The sequence below is a fragment of the Chionomys nivalis genome, chromosome 3, assembly GCF_950005125.1.
Source record: "Chionomys nivalis chromosome 3, mChiNiv1.1, whole genome shotgun sequence".
Lineage (NCBI taxonomy): Eukaryota > Metazoa > Chordata > Mammalia > Rodentia > Cricetidae > Chionomys > Chionomys nivalis.
Window position 1 is genome coordinate 86,189,988 of NC_080088.1, and position 21,857 is coordinate 86,211,844.

The 21,857-nt window shown below is 45.9% G+C and overlaps 1 protein-coding gene across 1 annotated transcript; it reads right to left on the reverse strand.

The window, feature by feature from the left end:
- Positions 1–227: 227 nt before the first annotated feature.
- On the reverse strand, positions 228–920 carry LOC130871927 (adenylate kinase 4, mitochondrial-like). Its single transcript, XM_057765646.1, has one exon. The coding sequence runs from the start codon at positions 918–920 to the stop codon at positions 249–251; it is 672 nt and encodes a 223-aa protein (XP_057621629.1). The 3' UTR covers positions 228–248.
- Positions 921–21,857: the final 20,937 nt, after the last annotated feature.

Sequence of the window (21,857 nt, forward strand, 5' to 3'; positions counted from 1 at the left end):
GGGCTCCACACTGGTGGAGATCCAGTTTGGGCTTCTGCCTCTGCAGAGCTCTGCGTTCTTTTCAAAGGCAGGAGGAGGGTATCTTCATGGATGCTTTCTACCCACTAGGTTTTCCTCATTACTTCATTCACTTAAACTAGAGAAGATGCTGCAAGCTATCTTAGCTAGCTCCTAATTTGGCCAGGGCACCAGGACTACACGCATGATTGAGTGAACGGCCACGTCTTCTTGGCTCTTCAAGGGCAGGCTCAGTTTGCTTCTTTGGACTGAATAGGTGCGATCTTGTTTGGGAAAAGTGTGTAAACGTAGGGCCATATTTTGTTCGTCTCCGTCCCGGAGAACTGGTGGAGCACTCCGCGGCTCTTGTACAGTTCGATGACGGGTTTTACTGCATCCTTGTACCGTCGTAGTTTGGCAGCAACTGCTTCGGGTTTATCATCTTCTTGTTGGACAAGTGGCTCACCAGTGATGTCATCAACCCCCAGCACTTGTGGAGGGTTGAAGTCCAAGTTATAGACTCTCCCGCTAGAAGGGTGAATCCATCTTCGGCTCAGACGATCTTTAAGTGTCTCAAAAGGGATATTCAGACTAATCACTAGGTCCACATCACAAATTCTGTCCAAGGTTTCTGTCTGTACTAACGTCCTCGGGAACCCATCTAACAGCCAGTGTTCGGTGCTCCGGGTCTCCAGTTCTGACACCATGAGGCGTGTGATCACATGATCTGGAACCAAAAGACCTTTTTCTAGGTACTGCTTTGCTGTGTCGCCAACTTCCGTGCTGGCCTTGAGGTTCTCCCGCAAGAAGTGGCCGCTGGAGAGATGCTGGAGGCCAAAGTTCTGGGCGATCCTCTGGCATATGGTGCCCTTACCCGAGCCTGGCGGCCCGGGGATAACCGCGCGCAGGAGTTTGGAAGCCATGGCTTTGGAGGGGAGGGGATGGCGTGGACGGCAGCCCGCGCACTTGGCCCGACAGCCCCTGCCTCAGTACCCTCCGTAAGCGGGGATTTGCCTGCCCCAAAATGTCTCTTATAATTAGTTTTTTTTTTCAACCAGAATCCTAACAAGAGCCACTCTTAGACATTTCTTTGAAATGGAGGCCTCTACCACCCTTTGTTTTAAAAATGGCTTCGGGCTGCTCAGATGGCTCTGAGGGTGAGGGCGCTTGCTGCCAAGCCTGACACCCCGAGTTTGATCCACAGAACCCACATGGTGGAAGGCGGACACTGACTGGGCTTACAAACGGGAATTCATTTCAACTCTTTTGTAACCTACACAAAGCAATGTGACTTAGTCATGGGATCAGATGCATGTGTCTACTGTGAAGATGGTAAGATACATTTCCTCTTTGAGAAGTCCACACCCTTGCTTGGGAAGGCATCGCAATCCATTTTAATAAATTCCAACTCCCTACTGCTGTGTCCCAACATTCCCCTCTCCCCCAGATGAATCCAAGAATCCTGGGCTTGCTGGAATGGAAGCCTCTGGAAAGAAGCCCTCAGGAAAAGACCTCCAGGATGTGTGCCTCTGTTCTTACCACCTGCTGACAGTCCCTCACTTGTCAGGATTGTGGGAAGTCTCTTTCTTAGGGGCGGCTTCCTCCTCTGGCTGGCAACCAGCTACAGTTTTTTCCCCTAGCATGAGAGTCCAGTGACATTCATTTTTTGGTGTGTGTGAGGGGTCTGCTGTTTTAATAGTCTGACAGTCAAAGGGAGGGGCATTTACCTCTTCAGAAGCTTTTCATTCCTGCCAAGTGTTTATAATTCTCCACTCTGTTTTTATATCTCAGTCTTGAGGTGAACTTTGCCTGTGTTTGGAAAAAACAAAAAATGAAAAACAAAACAAAACACCTCCCCACAAAACCCTAACAGAATACAAGAAGGAGATGTGATTGGAATGTATTCAGTTAGTGTCAGGAACCCCAAGAACCACACCGTGGACTGGAGTGCCAACCTAGCAGTTAAGAACATTGGCTGCCCTTGCTGGGGACCGAGGTTTGTTTCCAGCACCCACATGGGGTCTCACAACCACCTATAACTTTGGTTCCAGGGGATCCAATGCCCTCTTCTGGCTTCTGCGTGCAAGTGGTATACGCACACACACACACATACACACACATATACAGGTAAACACTCACATAAAATAAAAATAAATAAAATATCTTTAAAAATACCTTCATAACCTCTTGACCTTAGTTTTGGAAAAGGCTGGCATAAGTGAATCCATTTTTGTTGTTGGCTTTGAGACAGGGTTGTGCTATTCCCCACAGTCATATGGTATCGGCCTTACCACCCTATTCTTTGACGTTGCAGTCTGTGTCTCTTTTGAGCTCGGAAAACTTTCATGTTCTGAGCACCTGAAAGAAAGGGCCTGGTATGAGGGCTCCTCCCATCACAGAATTATCCCAGGATGTATGTGCCAGGTTGGTGACCACAAATGCCATGATGGTATTGGCAGCAAGTCTGTCAGGGGAGGCTCAAGAATGAGAATTTCACCCTGAAGCATCAGGTCCTGGTGTTCTGTCCTCGGCAAACGCCTGACCTCACAAATGGCTCTCGGCCTTTTCCCTTTGCCCCGGGTGTGAACTTGACTATCATGGCAGCGCCTTGGCCTCCTTTGGCTCTGGCCCTCTGAGCTTTCCTTTTGATTTTGTGAGGAGCCCTTGCTGTTCTGTACAAGCTACTCAGTGGGTTGCTGTTATGACACCCACAATGCCTGGTGCAGTAACAAAGCCATTGAGAGTCCAGGCATGGCATATGGCTGCTTCACCCGGCAGGAGTCTCAGCTGAGGGAGCTGGAGATTCAGACCCAGAAACCTCCATGGTTTGCCTCCTTGTCCGGGATGTTACCAGGGAATGTGGAACACGACCCGGTGTATTTACTGACTTGTGTGTAATTTTCCTACGGAAGTCAATTAATACTTTGGATCCCTTGATGACTTCAAAAATCTCACTGGAGCCGGACAGTGGTGGCGCACGCCTTTAATCCCAGCACTCGTGAGGCAAGAGGCAGGTGGATCTCTGTGAGTTTGAGGCCAGCCTGGTCTACAAGAGCTAGTTCCAGGACAGGAACCAAAAGCTACGGAGAAACCCTGTCTCGAAAATTAAAAAAAAAAAAAAAAGCTCACTGGGAGCAATGAGAAACAAGAGTAGGAGAAAACATACATTTTATTGTCCTAGATGCAGGCCCACTTCTTCACTTGATGTGGCTGGCCTTGACTCTGGGGCTGCGACCTGAGCAAGTACGGAAGAAGCGACCTCATTCCTTCAATACTGGCTTCCTAACCTGCCTCCCCCCCACACGCCCACCCAGGTTGGTATTCAGCTCTCCAAGACTTCCCGTGGCCCTGTGCTCATGCCAGGCTGCCAGCTGGCTCCTTCTGGTTTTCTGTTTCTTGTCTTTCATCTCCTTGTTCACAGCACTCTGAGCACAAGGAGCTTGTCCCTTCCCACACAGGACCATGGTGCCAGATTTATCTTTTCCTGGAATGCTACCCTCGGATCATCTTACATTTTGTTCCTTCTTGCCTTTGAGGTCTCAATTCAAATGTCGCACCTTTTCTGTCTGTTTCCTTCGAACTGACTATTTTTTGTTCGGTGTTTTCTCCATCCTCCTCCTCCTTCCCCTCTCCCCTCCAACCTCTTCTCCTCCTTCCTTCCCTTCCCTCCCTCCTCCCCCTTCTCCTTCCCTTCCCCCCCTTCTGCCCTTCCTTCCCCTCCTCTCCTTCCTCCCCCTCCCCTTTCTCTTCCCCTTCCTCCCCTTCCTCCCCCTGAGACAGAGTCTTTGCTTTGTTGATCAGGCTGACTTCAAACTCATAATCATCTTTCCTTTGACCCCTGAGCACCAGGATTACAAGCTTGCTCCACCACGCTGGGCAGGGCATGTCATTTCTTAATTCTCTTATTTCTTTATAGACCCATGCCTTCTGCACGGCAGTTACTGAATAAAGTTTTGCAGAATAAAGAGACATGAGCTAGTAAGCAAAACTTTTGTGTTTGTGGGTATATTTGAAAAAAATTAAATTTGTATCATATCTCAAAATATTTCTGTTCATGTACTATAAAACTATAAGTTACCTTAACACATTGGAAGTTAATTTACACGAATGGATAAATTCACTATTTCGGGAATGAATGAGCGATGAAGAGTTGGTGATCTCAGGGAATGCTCCAATTTTATCCTCAGGCATCTTGTGCTTTCTGGCACAGTATGGGGTGCACAGGCCCCAGAGAACACAGTCCTGTGGATCTGCAGGGAACACGATGCTCTGTCAGCCTCTCTCCTCCTTATGGGGAAGACAGAAGGAGCATAGAGTCACAGAGTGTCCTCCAAGAAGTGAGGCTCCAGGCTGCTCTCTGCTGGGGGTCCACAGTCCTCTCTCGACTCAGATGGCTCACATCTGGACATCCCAATCATCAGCCTCCCCAGCCCAGGCTCTCCTGCTTAGAGGGAGCAGACTTCCTGTCCTGAAGGAGCATTCCTGGCTCAGTCTCTCCTGCTCTTCTTGGAAGAGCAAGTCAGAAGGCAGCCACCTAGTGGTTTCTGCTTGTTATTGAACTTGGGGTCACACAGCTTGTAGCCCAAAACAACAAAATAAATTGGTTTATTTCTAATAAACCAATCAAAAAAGCCAAATCAAAAGCAGGAACTAGAAAAAGGGGTGGCCACGTTGGGAAGAGGGACAAAGAAATCCAGAGAATGCCTCAAGTTTGTTTTCAGGGTGAACGTTAACTAGAGGGTCCAGGGTATGCATATCTAAGCAGCCCCTGGCAAGGTGTGGTCCCACCCTCCACTGACCCGGCTTTGTCTGGGCTTCATTCTCATGCTGTCAGGTAGTCTGACAAGCTGTTAGAACCCCGTGGAATGTCTCTCCAGAGACAAGGTCTCCTCTGGCTGGTCCTTTTCCTTCTCCCTTTTCCTTCGGGTGTCAATCAGATCAGGAGACAGAGTTGGAATATCTTCATTTCTGCCAGGTTAGTATCATGCTGTATTTCTAACCCTGCATTAGCAACTCAGTGTTTGACTCACTTTTAAGAGCACCACAGGGTTGATGTCCGCCTTCGCCTAATGGCTTTGGGCAGCACCCCCACCCCTCTGTGCCCTCAGGAACTTACACAGAGCACAGTGTGAAAGCATCCTCCAGGAAAGTAACAAGAAGAGGACTACAGCTGTGTCCATCATCTGGCAACGCCCCTCCCCTGCCATTCAGGCAATGCCCACCTTCTTCACAGTACAGCTTCCTGCTTACAGATTTTTGCGTCTCTCTGAAAGAAAACGCCGAAATTCTCTCGTCTCCATGGTTCCTATTCTTCAGTTCTCCCGAGGGACTTTGTGAGCATGGGCACAGATGAAACCCTTGCAAACACACTGGAGATAAACAAAACAAAAAACCAAGTGTTTCTTTCTAGGAGGCAAGGCATATTTGCACCTTGACCAGTATAATCTCCGCAGCACAAAAGTTGGGAGTTCCCAAAGGACAAGCTTCCCCAGCTACAGCAGGCACTCACGGTGTGCGCAGCCTCCAGGAACTTGGTGAAGGGCCAAAGGGACCTGATGAGAAGGTGATGGTCATCTTTTCGTACTGTACTTTGTTGTCCTCTGTCTTCTGATACCCAGGAAGCCACGGCAAGTTAATTTGTTAGCTGGGCAAGCAGGGTCAAAATACTTTGTGGGTTTGGAGAGATGGTTCGACTTTTGTAGACCAGGCTGGTCTCGAACTCACAGAGATTCACCTGCCTCTGCCTCCCAAGTGCTGGGATTAAAGGCGTGCGCCACCACCGCCCGATGGTTCGACTTTTAAGAGCATGTACTGCTCTTGCAGGGACCAGATTTCAATTCCCAGCATCTATGCCAGATAACTCACAAGCACTTGTAGCTCCAGCTCCAGGGGAATCTGACACCTTCTTGTGACCTCTGTAGGTGCTGCACTCATTTGTTCAACTTTCCCCACACTTGTAACTAAAACAAACAAAAAAACCTTCAAAAATTTATCTTAGGGATCTCTGCCAGACTGGGCTTGAGGCAGCGACCTCCACAGGAGCAGAAACAAGAGAGTGACTGCTGAGGGAGAAGGCCCGAGCCAGAGTAGGACTAGGCCAGCAACGTCCACCAAAGCAGGCCTGAACCAGCGATATCCACTGGAGTAGGCCCGAGCCATCAACCTCTGTTGGAGCAGGCCCAAACGACCCCCTGTACTGCAGAGCAACCCCAGGGAGCACTAAGTGACCTCCAGGAACACCGAGTGACCTCTGGGGTGACTGGAACCGTGACCGTGACTGCACCATGAGAAGCAATCATCTAAGCCTTGGATTCACTGGCACCTGGAAGATTGATCACCAGAGACACAGACAGCCCCAACTACACCAGAGGAAAAGATGGGAAAGACAAGGTAAGAACACACTCAACACCACAAAGAACAGCACAACACCAATAAAAACTAGTGGCCTTACAACAGCAAGACTTGAACAACCAAATACAGATCAGGCAGAGGAAAATGACTTAAAAATAACTTTAGGAGAATGTTTGAGGCCTTTAAAGAAAAAATGGAAAACTTCCTCAAAGAAATGAAGGGAAAGACAAACAAAAAAAAAAAAATGGAAGAAAGCAACAAATCCCTTAAAGAGAACCAATGAAAAGCAACCAAACACGTGAAATAAATGATTAAACACTTGAAAACCAAAATAGAGACAAGGAAGAAAATACAAACCAAGGGAATTATAGAAATGGAAATTATGAGAAAACAATCAGGAATGACAAATGCAAGCATAGACAGCAGAATACGAGAGATAGAAGAAAGAATCTCAAGTGCTAAATATACAATAGAGGAAATAGACTCATCGGTCAAAAAAACATTAAATCTAACAAAAGCTTAACACAAAATATCCAGGAAATATGGGACACCATGAAAAGACCAAACCTAAGAATAATAGGTATAGAAGAAGGAGAAGAATTCTAGCTCAAAGGCACAGAAAATATATTCAACACAATCATAGAAGAAAAATTTTCCAACCTAAAGAAAGATATGCTTATGAAGATACAAGAAGCTTACAGAACACCAAATAGACTGGATCAAAAAAAAAAAAGTCCCCTCGCCACATAATACTTAAAACACTAAACATACAGAATAAAGAACAAATATTAAGAGCTGCAAAGGAAAAAGGCCAAGTAACATACAAAGGCAGACCTATCAGAATTACACCTGACTTCTCAGTGGAAACAATGAAAGCCAGAAGGTCCTAGTCAAGCGCTATGCAGACTTATTAAGAGACCATGAATGCCAGTCCAGACTACTATACCCAGCAAAACTTTCAATCACCATAGATGAACAAAACAAGATATTCCATGACAGAACCAGATTTAACAAATACCTAGCCACAAACACAGCCCTACACAAAGTAGTGGAAGGAAAACTACAACCTAAGGAAGTTGGTTACATTCACAAAAACGCAGACAATAGATCATCTCATAGCAGCAAACCCCAAAGAAGGGAAAAACACACACAATAACATCATAAACAACAAAAACTAAAATAATAGGAGATAGCAACCACTGGTCATTAATATCCCTTAATATAAATGGATTCATGTCACCTATAAAAAAACACAGGCTAACATATTGGGTATGAAAACAGAATCCATCCATCTGCTGCATTCAAGAAACACACCTCAACCTCAAAGACAGACATCGCTTCAGAGTAAAGGGTTGGGGAAAAATTTTCCAATCAAATGGGCCTAAGAAACAAACTGGTGTAGCTATCCTAATATCTAACAAAATAGACTTCAAACTAAAATCAATCAAAAGAGACAAAGAAGGCCATTTCAAATTAGTCACAGGAAAAATCCATTAAGAAGAAATCTCAATACTGAACATCTATGCCCCAAATACAAGGGCACCCTCATATATAAAAGAAACACTTCTAAAGCTTAAATCATACATTAAATACCACACACTAATAGTGGGAGACTTCAACACTCCCCTCTCACCACTGGACAGGTCAATCAGTCAAAAAATGAACAGAGAAATAAGAGAACTAACAGATGTTATGACTCAAATGGACTTAACTGACATCTATAGAACATTCTATCCAAACATAAAAGAATATACATACCTTCTTCTCAGCACCTCATGGAACCTTTTCAAAAATTGACCACATACTAGGTAACAAAGCAAACCTCAAGAGATAAAAAAAATTGGATAACCCCATGTATCTTATCGGATCACCATGGCTTAATATTAGAGTTCAACAGCAACACTGATTCCAGAAAGCCCACAAACACATGGAAATTAAACAATCTCACCCGAATCATCAATTCAGGTCAAGGAAGAAATTAAAGACATCCTAAAATTCAATAAAAATGACCACACAACATACCCAAATTTGTGAGACACAATGAAAGCAATGATAAAAGGAAAGTTCATAGCACTAAACGCCTACATAAAGAAGCTGGAAAAAATCCCACACTAGTGAATTAACAGAACATTTGAAAACTTTAGAACAAAAAGAAGCAAACTCACCCAGGAGGACTAGACAGCAGGAAATAATTAAATTGAAAGCTGAAATCAACAAAATAGAAACAAAGAAAACAATACAAAGAATCAATGAGACAAAGAGTTGGTTCTTCAAGAAAATCAATGAAATAGACAAACCTTTATCCAAACTAAGCAAAAGGCAGAGAGAGCATATCCAAACTAACAAAATCAGAAATGAAAGGGGGAACATGACAATAGACATGGAGGAAATCCCAGGGAATCATTAGGTCATATTTCAAAAACCTGTGCTCCACAAAGATAGAAAACTTGAAGGAAATGGATAATTTTCTGGATAAATATCACTTACCAAAATTAAATTAAGACCAGATAAACAGGGGGGAGCGCAATAAAAAAAATCAATAAAATAAAAACAGACCAGATAAGCAAATTAAATAGACCTATAACTGCTAAAGAAATAGAAACAGTCATCAAAAGTATCCCAATCAACAAAAGCCCAGGACTAGATGGTTTCAGCACAGAATTCTACAAGACTTTCAAAGAACTAATACCAATACTCCTCAAATTGTTCCGAACAATAGAAACAGAAGGAATATTGAAAAACTCTTTCTATGAAGCTACAATTACCCTGATACCCAAACCACATAAAGAGAAATTACAGATCAATTTCTCTAAGAAAGAGATTTACAGATCAATTTCACTTATGAACATCGATGCAAAAATACTCAATAAAATACTGGCAAACAGAATCCAAGAACACATCAGAAAAATCATCCACCATGATCAAGTCAGCTTCATCCCAGAAATGCAGGGATGGTTCAACAGATGGAAATCTGTCAATGTAACCCACCATATAAACAAACTGAAAAAAAATACATGATCATCTTATTAGATGCTGAAAAAGCCTTTAACAAAATACAACATCCCTTCATGATAAAGGTCTTGGAGAGAGCAGGGATATAAGAAACATACCTAAACATAATAATGGCAATATAGAGCAAGCCAACAGCCAACATCAAACTAAATGGAGAGAAACTCCCAGTGATTCCACTGAAATCAGGAACAAGACAAGATTGTCCACTCTCTCCATATCTATTCCATATAGTTCTTGAGGTCTTAGCTAGAGCAATAAGACAACAAAAGGAGATCTAGGGGATACAAATTGGAAAAGAAGAAGTCACACTCTCACTATTGGCTGACATGATAGTTTACATAAGCAATCCCAAAAATTCTACCAAGGAACTTCTATAACTAATAAACACCTTCAGTAATGTGGCGGGATAAAGAGTAACTAAAAAAAAAAAATCAGTAATCCACCTTTACACAGATGATAAATGGACTGAGAAAGAAAACAGAGAAACATCATCTTTCACAATATCCACAAATAACATAAAATATCTCAGAGTAATTCTGACCAAACAAGTGGAAGACTTGTATAACAAGAACTTTGAATCTTTGAAGAAAGAAATTGAAGAAGACACCAAAAAGTGGAAAGATCTCCCTTGCTCTTGGGTAGGTAGAATTAACATAGTAAAAATGTCAATCTTACCAAAAGTAATCTACAGATTCAATGCAATGCCCATCAAAATCCCAGCAAAATTTTTCACAGACCTTGAAATAACAATACTCAATTTCATATGAAAAAGTAAAAAAAAAAATAGTATAACCAAAACAATCCTGTACAATAAAGGAACTTCTGGAGTCATCACAATCTCTGACTTCAAACTCTACTACAGAGTACTGAAAACAGCCTGGTATTGGCATTAAAAACAGACAGGAGGACCAATGGAACTGAATCGAAGACCCAGATATAAATCCATACACCTATGAACACCTGATTTTTAACAAAGAAGATAAAAAATATAAAATGGGAAAAAGAAAGCACATTCAACAAATGGTGCTGACACAGCTGGATGTCAACATGTGGAAGAATGGAAGTAGATCCATGATTATCACCGTGCATAAAACTCAAGTCCAAATGGACTCAAGTCAAGACCTCAACATAAAATCAATCACAATGAACCTCACAGAAGAGAAAGTGGGAAGTACACTTGAACACATTGGCACAGGAGACCACTTCCTAAATAGAACCCCAGCAGACACTGAGAGAAACAGTTAACAAGTGGGACGTCCTGAATCTGAGAAGTTTCTGTAAAGCAAAGACATGGTCAACAAGACAAAACGGCAGTCTACACAATGGGAAAAGATCTTCACCAACCCCATATTGAACAGAGGGCTGATTTCTAAATATACAAAGAACTCAGGAAATCGGTCATCAAAAGAACAAATAATCCAATAAAAAAAAATGGGCTACAGACCTAAACAGAGAACTCTCAACAGAGGAATCTAAAATGGCTGAAAGACACTTAAGGAAGTGCTCAACATCCTTAGCCATCAGAGAAATGCAAATCAAAACAACTCTGAGATTCTGTCTTACATTTATAAGAATGATGAAGATTAAAAACAAACAAACAAAAAACACTGATGACAACTTATGATGGAGAGGTGGGAGTGAAAACTGGTACGGCCACTTTGGATGTCAGTATGTTGATTTCTCAGAAAATTAGGAAACAGCCTACCTCAAGACCCAGCAATACCACTTTTGGGTATATATCCAAAGGATGCTCAATTGTACCACAAGGACATGTGTTCAATTACGTTCGTAGCAGCTTTGTTTGTCATAGCCAGAACCTGTAAACAACCTAAATGGCCCTCAAGTGAAGAATGAATAAGGAAAATGTGGTACAATTACACAATGGAGTACTATATAGCAGAAAAAAATGACATCTTGAAATTTGCAGGCAAATGGATGGATCTAGAAAACATCATATTGAGTGAGGTACCCCAGACCCAGAAAGACAAATATCACATGTACTCACTCATAAGTGGCTTTTAAACATAAAGCAAAGAAAAGCCAGCCTATAATTCACAATTCCAGAGAACCTAGACAACAATGAGGACCCTAGGAGAGATATACATGGGTTTCAACTACATGGGAATTAGAAAAAGACAAGATCTCCTGAGTAAATTGGGAGAATGGGGACCATGAAAGAGGGAAGAAAGGGAGGGGAGAAGAAGGGAGGGGAGCAGAGAAAAAATATATTTTCAATTTAAAAAAATTATCTTAGACCCCTTATAATTCTTAACACTCTCCTGGTCTTCTACTCTTGTTTGATGGTGTCCCCCCAAAATTCATGGATCAGGACTTTAATCCCCTCAGTGTCAGAACGTGAGGCTAGTTAGAGATGGGGTGGGGCTTTCATGGATGGATCAGTGCCTTCCCTGCTGAGAGCTGGCACATGACAGGATTAGATCAGTCGCTCTGAGAGGAGCTGGTTATGCAGCACGGTCCCTCACCTTGTCTCTTATGCACATAGTCATGTGCCCTGTGCTTTCTGTCAGGAGTCAAAGCAGCCGGAGGTTCTCCCCAGCTTTTGATCCTGGTCTTCCACCTTCTATAACTGTGGGTCCAAATAACCTTGTTAATAAAAATAAACTACCCGGGTTCAGGTATTCCGAAAAGAGGCACATGGCCAGAGTGCACCAGCTACTCTTGCAAAGGACCCCAGGTTTAATTTCTGGCTCACAAATACCTGTAATTCCAGTTCCAGGGGAATCCAGCTTACTCTTCGGGTTGCCACAGGTATTACATGCATCTGGAGCGCATACAGAAACACAGCAAACACTCATACACATGAAGAAAGGAAGGAAGGAAGGAAGGAAGAAAGGTAGGAAGGGAAAGGAAGGAAGGAAGGAAGGAAGAAAGAAAGAAAGAAAGAAAGAAAGAAAGAAAGAAAGAAAGAAAGAAAGAAAGAAGTCTTAATCAGAATCCCAGACTGATAAGAGGTTTCTAACAGGCTCACTTTGGTTCTCAGGCAGGAAAGTAGTTAAAAGAGAATCAGCCCTTGTGGATAAAAGTGTCTTGACTCACTGTCTGCTCACCCAGCTTGAGTTTGGGGGAAAGAGGCAAGAAGTACTATTCAGCCGAGATCTAAATGTACTGTTCCTAAGTTCAGTCCGTGATGCCTTCCAGGCTTCAATTCTGCTTCTTGGGGAAACTTCACGGTGACCGTGCTGTGATCCTTGCAGCTTAGTCCTGGACACTGGCCTGGGAGTGAGGAGTGAGTGAGTGAGTATAGGACAGACCACACACATGGACAGGAAAGCTGGGATCAGGCGGGGTGTGCACTCTGGCGGAGACACACCGGCGACCACTGTGGAACCGAGTACCTTTATTTTATACATCCAAATCGAGGAGCAGGTTACTGTGTGTGGCTGAACAAGGAGGCAGGTTCAGCTGACCTTGCTGGGCCATCTCTGCAGAAGTTGCAGGCTGTAAATATCCGGGCAGGAAGCTGTGTTCTGTACTTTCTGTGCACACCGCCTACAGCATCTGCCTCGAGTCTGAGGTAATGGGGTCCCTGAAGTGTCGTGACATCAACACCCATTCGCTTAAAGATTCACCCGCTCTCCACCAACCAGTGAACCAGCCACCTCCAGCAAGTGACCTTACGGTTTTTCCTTCATAAAAGATCATGACAGTCGTAAGAAATGATGCCCGAGGGAAGGGTTTGCTGTACCCAAGATCACCACCTAGATATTATAACAGCAAGCAGAGATCACCGAGCCACAGGCTCAGGAACGAACCAGAAGATGGCGCTTTGGTTCTGGTACACCTGTAGACCTCCGCAGGCCCCAGAGATTGGTTGAAACAATGAAGAGGAGTCCAGGTCTGTATTACATTCTCTACACATTATTCTGAAATATAAAGCCAAATTACTAGAGAGTAATCTTTGTGGCAGCCTGCTAACTCCGCTTTAAAGTCATTATATCATGGCACTTCCGAGAGGCTCGCGAGCTGGGCAGTAGCTTAATTCCTATTTACTGACATTTGTTTGTGCCTTAGCAGTGTTCCTCAACACACTCCCGTGCTTTCTCCATAAAACGGGGAAGGGGGGCATGTATTCCTGCCTTGCCCTGTCCCTCCCAATCTGGTCCACGAGGCTTCTGTGACCCAAGAGCCTTCCACTGTATTTTACTGGCCGACTGGAGGAAAGAAACAAGCGGCTGGGACGCAGCGCAGCCACCCGTCTCTTGAGAATGTGTGGTACAGCCATATCTTAGTCTATTCAGACTGCAGGAGCGAATCTCCCAGACTGGGTGGTTTGAGCAACAGAAACGGACTGCTCAGAGTTCCGGAGGCTGAGAAGTTCCGAGTGAAGGTGCAGGCAGATCTGTTGTCTCTAGAGGATATGATTCGTAAACAGTTCCCTCACCACACCCTCAACAAGGTGCAGGGAGCACCGTCGCTATCTCGGGTCTCTCTTTTAATTATTTTTAGATTTATTTTATTTTTCGTGTACGAGTGCTTTGCTTATGTGTATCTATGTGCATCGTGTACGTGCTTGGTGTCTTCAGGAGAGTAGAAGGTGTCAGGCTCCCTGGAAGTGGATGGTTGTGAGCCTGGGTGCAGGAAATGGAACCCAAGTCCTCTGTCAGAGTGGCCAGTGCTCTTAACCGTCGCATCCTCTCCTGAGGCCTTCTTGGGCCTCTTTCAAAAGGTCACCAATCCTATTTTCCAGAGTTCCACCATTGTGACCAAATCACAAAGGCCTCCTTCCCAGACTGTCACATCCGGAGCCAGGGTTTCAACCCATGAGGTCTGAGAGGACCCAGGTATTCATCCCAGCTGGAATTGAAGTCTCCCTGACAGACTGATCTCGGGGGTGCCAGGCTGAGGTTACTGATGTTCCATGAGAAGAAAGGCCTGTGTCATTTTTGATACTGGGAGGCTGCTGGCAGGTCTTAGGACCTGAATGACATGAATGCTCTCTCCTGGCAGCGCTGTGCTGCTGGGAGCTCCTGCTTCTCAGATAGAATGGGACGAACAACAGAGATCGTAGAGGTCAATGAGCCACTGTACCAATTACTGTTTTGTTTCTGTGAAGAAGCCCCATGACCAATGTGATGTTAAGTTGGGAGCATCACCCCAGTCCCTGGCATCCATCCCAGACCCCTGGCCTGGGAGTTGCATTGGTCTGGACTCCAAATCCCAGCATGCCAGATTCTGACCCTTCCCCAGGGAGGGGTCAGAACCACTGGAGTGGTCAGGGCCACTCCCACAGGGCATTTAAGTGGGTGCCCAGAGGCGGAACATGTAGTCCCAGGTTTTACATGTGCTCCCTGGTTTTCTGTCTCCTCTGCCATGCTCTCGGCCTCCCGAGTGTGCTGTATTTATTAAAATATGGGCATTTTAATTTTGTTTGATTTGACCTGATTGGATTTCTTTGCGCCGGCAGAGCGGCTCCTCTTAGGATTTTTCCTAACAACCAAGGCAAATTATGGAAGAAAGAATTTTGGCTTATGTTTCAGAAGGATAAGAGTCCATTATGATGAGAAGCATGGCGGCATATGGCAGGCATGGTGGGGTGGCAGGAACAGCTGAGCGCTGGCATCCTCAATGGCAAGCAGGAAGCAGAAAGAGAACCGAAGTGATGTGAACCTTTATCAAAGCCGCACCCTCCCCAACCTCCGTGATGCACTTCCTCCCGCAAAACTGCACCGCCCGAACCTCCCCTAGTGGCACCACCAACTTGGGACCACGTGTTCAAATGCCACGAACTATGGGGGACCGTTCGATAGCTACCATCCTATCCGAGGTATCTGTTAGGTAAAAGTTGGTGCTAGTCTGCCTCAGGGACAGTTGGCATCACATTTCTAGAACTGAAAAAAGTCCTAGGCTAAGGTATTAATTTTTCTTCTAGTGTATATGTGTGTGCACATGCGTGTGTGTACATGTGTGTGAAGGTACACATGCATGCGGAGAAAACACATACCTACCTATGTGTGCACATGTATGTGAAGGTGTGCATGCATGTGTGTGGAGGTGCATATGTGTGCACATGCATGTGGAGGTGCACAGGCATGATAAGGTGCACATGTATGTGGGTACCCATGTGTGAAGGTGCATGTGCGTGTGTACGCACATACATGTGGAGGTTGAGGACAACACCGAGTGTCATCCTCAGAAGCACCATCAATCTCCGTAGAGACAGGGCTCTAATTATATTGGCCCATTGTTTAGTCTAGAATCGCTGCCAGAGAGCCCCGGGGATCCTGTAGGACTCAGCAGCCTTGCATCCCGCCCTAACAGACTGTTGGATGCCCCTAGGAGACCAGCATCCCGAGACTCCTTCCATGTGCTAGAAGTGGCACATGCCGACAGCGGGAGAGCACTCAGCGTAGCTGCCATGCTGTGTGGGCCTCATGGTCAGGAATGCATGTTTGTAGAGGGATGTCAGAAGCCAGCAAATTAGACCAGAGGGTTGTGCATCTAGAAGAAAACACGGCGTAGTAAAGACATGTTTCTTAATATTTGGCTTTTACTTTTGGATATGAGTTATTCTGGATAAATATAATCACATTGGTGGTTTACATTGTGGGCACAAACAATTCACTTTTTGGTGTGTGTGTGCACACATGTGTGTGTATATATCCGTCTGTCTGTATACGTGTGTGTTTGTGGGTGTAGGTGATATACATTTGTAGGTGGGTACACGTGTGTGTGTGGGGAGACCAGATGACAACCTCAGTGCCGTTCTTTAGAAGCGTTCTGCTTTGCTTTATGAAGACAGACTCATCTTTCCTGGACTTGCCATGTAGGCCAGGCTGGTTGGCAGTGAGTCCTAGACCCCCATCTGTTAACTCCTCCGAGAGATGGGGTTACTGTGTGCTTTTTATACTTGGGTTTGGGGACTTGAACTCAGGCAATTTACTGACTGAGCCATCTCTTCAGCCCCAAACGGCTCCTTTTTTATGTTAGACAAACATTTGCCTGTATATAGAACAGTGTCCACTGCTGATTTCCCTGTGATAGCCTGTTCTGGGTCCCCCTGGGATCTACACAGGTTTGGCTATTGTGCTAAGAGGAATGACCCTGTCATTGTTAGCTTTGGTTGTCTAGTTGATATACCTGGGAAGAGGGACCCTCAGTGGAGGAACCGCCTCCATCAGTTTGGCCCGTGACTATGTCTGTGGGACATTTTCTTTATTGCTAACTGACAGGTGAGGGCCCCGCCCACTATAGATCACTGCCTACCCCTGGGCAGGTAGGTGGTCCTGGATTATATAAGAAAGCAGGCTGAGAAGCCAAAGTGAACAGTCAGTAAACAGAGTTCCCCGTGGTCCCTGCTTCAGTTCCTGCCTCCAGGTTCCTGCCTTGGCACTGCTGGAAGATGGATTGTAAACCGGAAGCCAAATAAACCCTTTCCTCCCCAGGTTAGTTTTCATCGTGTTTCATTAAACCAGCAGAAAAGCAAACGATGGACAGACTCCATGCTTTAGGGGTCACTTCCGGTATGCTTTGGGACTGCCTTCTCCCATTACCCACCCACGGAGTGATGTGCTTGCAGTCCCGCAATAGGCTCCTCTGCCTGGGGTAGATTTCTAAGAGCGTCTGCAGGGCAGCCTCTTCTCTCTGCTCTCCACCGTTGACTGGGTTAAGCTGGCAGCACCATCCTCTGTGCCAAGCTTTCTCTGTCCTTCTCAAGTACCATGACACCCAGCACATAGGGTAATGTAAGCAGCCACACCCATCCTCAGTGTCTCAGGCCAGTCGGGAAGCAGAGACTAAAGACAGATCTGGAACGGGGAGCGGGCTGTATTTTCAGGGCTTGCCCCGGGTCCCTTTTCTCAAGCAGTGAGTGAAACTCAGAATCAGGTCTGCTCGTGAAGCCACAATGAGAGATGGGGTGGGAGAGGAGGCTGGGTTGGAGCAGCCCCAGATTTGGGTCCTGGAACCCCTTTTTTCTTGTCTGAAGCCTTCTTCATAACTGAAAAGGCTGCTGGGTACCCTATGCCTAGGGTTGCACTTGGGGCTTTGAGACACAGTCTAAAGTGCTATGCCCATGCTCCTGGCCTCTGAAGGAATGAAAGCCCGTGCCAGCCTTGTTAACTGGTGGTACGGTTTGCGTATGAAATGCCCCCATATGCTCATGTGTTTGAATACTTGGTCCCCAGATCGTAGCACTGTCCCCTAAAAGCTTTGTTATTTGGGGTTGTGGGACCTTTCGAGGGTGAGGCCTCACTTGAGAAAGTGGGTCCCTGGGTGTGGGTCTTGAAGGTTTATCTCTCTGCTTTCTGATCTTTGGGGATGTAAGGGACCCCAGTCACACATGCCTGCTGTCACGAAGCTGCATGCTGTTGTGCCTTCCCTGCCAAGATGGATAGCATCCTCTTAAACTGAGATAAATCATCCCTCCCTTGAGTTGCCTTTAGTTAGGCATTTTCACAGTAAAGAGAAAAAGAGCTGATAAAATTGGTGTGTGAGTGGATCCTAGGCAGGAGACAGACTTGGTGCGGAGAACACAAAACTAAAGAACTCTCTTTAGAAGTGGGGCCTCAAATTAAGATATACCGCTCCCAAGTGACTAAAATCAGAGCTCTTTTGGAGTGGTCGTGGTGGCCACAGAGGTCTGTGGGTTCCTTGAGGGCATCACCCCTCTCTTCTGGTCCGGTGGGCTCTTGAGGTTTGCACACACTTCCTGGATCACAGCTGGGTTTGTGGCATCTTAGCAAAGGGACATGACTCAAATATAAAACGGTGACAACATTCGTGACCGGCAGATGTTTTTCTCGCCATTTAATAAACATTGCCTCCTAATCAAAATAGCCTCAGTTAGCCTGTGAAGTCATCATGCTCATATCTGGTGACTGTCTTCAAGATGCTGATGACACCATGGCAACCTCAGACAGTTCTGGAAGTCAGTTCTTGCTCGTGCACCACCTCAGGTCCTCATCTGCATGAGTTCATCCACAGCGGAGCACGGAGGCCTGCTCTCCACTTATACGCGGTTCCTCTGGGTACACATCAGGACTGATGCCCTCCTGGTGTGAAAATGGTCGCCTTGGATGGCTTTGAAGGAGCCCCCAGGTAGTAAATAAGGTCTTTCATCGCAGATGCTGAATAATGAGAGTTATTTAGAGACAAAATTTTGGCAGTTCTTTACCTGTCAGATGGAAAAGGCACAGAAAATAAGCGTTTTAAAATAGCAGAGGCTCACACAGCGTGACAGGGTGGCTTGGAGCCTGAGAACCACAGTCTAGCAACAGGGCACAGTGTGAACATCACCCTCACGGAGGGTCCCCTCCAGACCCGTGGCCAAGAGCCTGCTCTCTTAGGTCTGAAGGACCAGGAGGGGCTTTTCCCTGGGGTGTGACCTTGAGACAAGGTCTCATTCCTTTACTTCTCATTGGAGTCTGAGCTTGGCCAGCATCTCCATTCAGTTCCTTCCCACCTGAAAAACAACACACACACACACGCACGCACACACACATGCATGCATGCAAACTCTGCAGGGGAAGCTGGATTTTCACTTCGCATGAGATTTTTTTTTTGGAGGTCATCTATAGAAAAGAAGGTCTAGCGTATTGGGGACATGCAAGTCAAGATTATGACGAGATGCTAGCTCACCCCAGTTAGAAGGCCGGCAGGATGGGTGCTAGAAACTTGGGTGCTGTTGCCGAAGGTAAACTGGTACCATCATTAAAGAGCCCACAACTTCCGTGGTGGTCCCGGTCTCTCTAATGGAGTTTGGCAAGGTCCTCTCTACTCTGTTTCTCTAGCTCCTCGGGAGACTTTTGGACCAGCTTGACATTCAAGGTCTGCACCTGTACCCAGCAAAGCAGCTTGTATGGCAGGTTTTAGAAACACAGCAGTAGCCATGATGGCCAGATTACAGCAGAACTAAGAGGTATGAGGCAGATCTAGTGGGATTCTTGGGTTCCCGCAGGGAGGGACAGGGACGTTGTGGTGCTGAATGTGACTTTACTGACTGGGAGTGCTTCCCATCCAGCTGAACCAGGAAATCATATCTATCCAGATTTTCTTAAAAGCATCTTTTCATCCTGGAAATTCCTCAGATATAATTGGCTGGAAATCGACTTGGGGAGTACAGGCCCCTCCTCCCTTGTTAACTGAATCTTCAAGCAATTTCCGTAACTGTTCCGTCTTCGTGAATTCTGAGGGAGGGGCATAGGAGAGACACCTATAGTTGTGAGGATGAAGTGGGATGGGAAATTAAGATGTCAGTCAGAGCTCATGAGCAAACTGTCTCGCTCCTTTCCCTTTCTCCCAGCATCACCCACAGAAGCTGATAGCCATCGGCCCCGGTCAGTCTTTCTTTCCTCGTGGTTGTTAGGAAAGACCTTGTTGTACAGTAAATGGGAACGCTTTGAGCAGTCAATCTGCAGATGTGGCTGAAGGGAAGGCTATTAAGCTTTAGAACCTTTCTTTCTTTCTTTTTCTCTCTCTCTTTCTTTCTCTCTTTCTCTCTTTCTATCTTTCTTTCTTTCTACCCCCCCCCCCCCCCCGTGAGTAAGCTGGCTCTGGAGGGAGAGATAAATACAGGCTTGCTTGCCAAGGCCACAGAAGAACTTCAAAGCTCTCCGCAGCTGAGCACTGACCCAATCTACTCAATATTCATCCCGCTCTTTTCCTTTCTAACAAGTTTCAATTTAAATTTCTGCTGGCCAAAGGCTATGGGGCTCCCATCATTCTGTAATAAAAACAGGAGCTATTGCCCAGGCCCTGTGTTTGCAGCCCGTGAAGGGGACCTGCACTGACTTGTCAGTGGTGAACAGGGCCACCTGATCCTCTTCCCTCGGTGGCCACAGAACCTCCAGAAAGAGAGGCCTGCCTGGGCTACACCAACCTTCGGTTTCTAACTAGAACAGTGACTTTCATTCCAACTTCTGAAGGAGGCTGGCGGAGGGGCTGGTGGCAGAGGGGTGGCACCTGGCTTTCTATTTTCAGTGCCTTCTCTTACAATGCAGGTGGGAGTTTCCAAAATGACACATGTGAAGGTTCTGAGTGTCGCTCCAGCAATCTCTCCATCGCACTCCCGAGTTCCCTGAGAGGAATAAATAACCGAGGTCTCCCTGGACAGCCTGCTACCCCATCTTACTCGGAGCTGATGCCCCACATCCCTAAGGCCATGGGGTAAGCAACCTGCCTCGACTGTTCCCACTTTCAGCTCTCGGCCTCGAGAGAGGAGGCGTGGAGTCCTTTCATGCTAAGGCTGATGTCCCTGGCTGACTCTGGCCTCTGGTGCCTTTTGGGGCCTGGTCTGGATGGCTCCACTCTATGCTCCTGTGCCCTGATTAGCTTCTCTACTGCTGTTGCAGTAATGAATTTAAGTGTGACTCAGTACCCAGTGGCTCATTCAAGGACCCTAGCTTACCTGCAAGGGTCCTAGCTTACCTGCAAGGGTCCTAGCTTACCTGCAAGGGTCCTAGCTTACCTGCAAGGGTCCTAGCTTACCTACAAGGATCCTAGGTTACCTTCAAGGACCTTAGCTTACCTGCAAGGGTCTTAGCTTACCTTCAAGGGCCCTAGCTTACTTTCAAGGGTCCTAGCTTACCTGCAAGGGTCATAGTTTACCGACAAGGGCCCTAGCTTACCGCCCGCCCTTCCGGAAGGAGATGCTTCATAACACGGCCAACATGAATGCAGAGTGAGAATTAACACTTTCAATAGCCATAATTTGGATGATTGTTGTCCCCTCCCCCACATGGCCTGTATACTGATGGTTTGGTCCTTGTAGTGGCGCTGTTGGGAGATGGTGGTACCTCTCTGAGGTAGGATCTAGTGAGAGGTCTGTAGGTCACCGGAGACTTTGATTAGGAGATGTAGAGCTGGCTTGTCAAGCAACCTCCAAGACTGAGAGCTGACTCAGCACTTTTCTCTTGATAAGTTGATCACCTCTGGCATTCCGTTACATCAGGAGAAAGTTGACTAAAATACATAACATACAATGTTGTGTCCAAGGCTATGTTTCCTTGCTTAGGTCCTGTGCATCCTCCATTGGTAGACAGTAAATTCTCACTTAAAAGTAACTGAATTGTTACTTTTAAGTGGATACCATGAATCTCTTCTTTGTTTTTGGCACTGGCTGTTCACCAAAATTAGCAGGAAATCCAGGGAAAATGTGTATTAAAAACCAGTCCATCACCAAAATGCTAAATTTTGTGAAAAGATGCCCAGGTATTTTTTTCAATTAGTCTTTCTAGCTTTCTGTAACTCTGAAAAAAAAAAAATTAACCGGGGCAAAAATCCCTGAGACTAAAAATAGGTTCTGTGAGTTTCAGGCCCACTTCTCATGCCTGAAGCCCCGAAGGCTTTCCTTTCCCCCTGCTCACCACTCAGACCATACCCACCCCAGGAAGTCATATATTCCTGCGAGATCAGAAGCCGTATCTTCATGTCACTTACGACACCAGGGGCTGTCCCATCACTAGCGCAACGAGACAAGGAATGACAGGACCACCCACAGCTTCCATTCTGCCCCATGGCTCTTTTGCTGATAAGAGCAA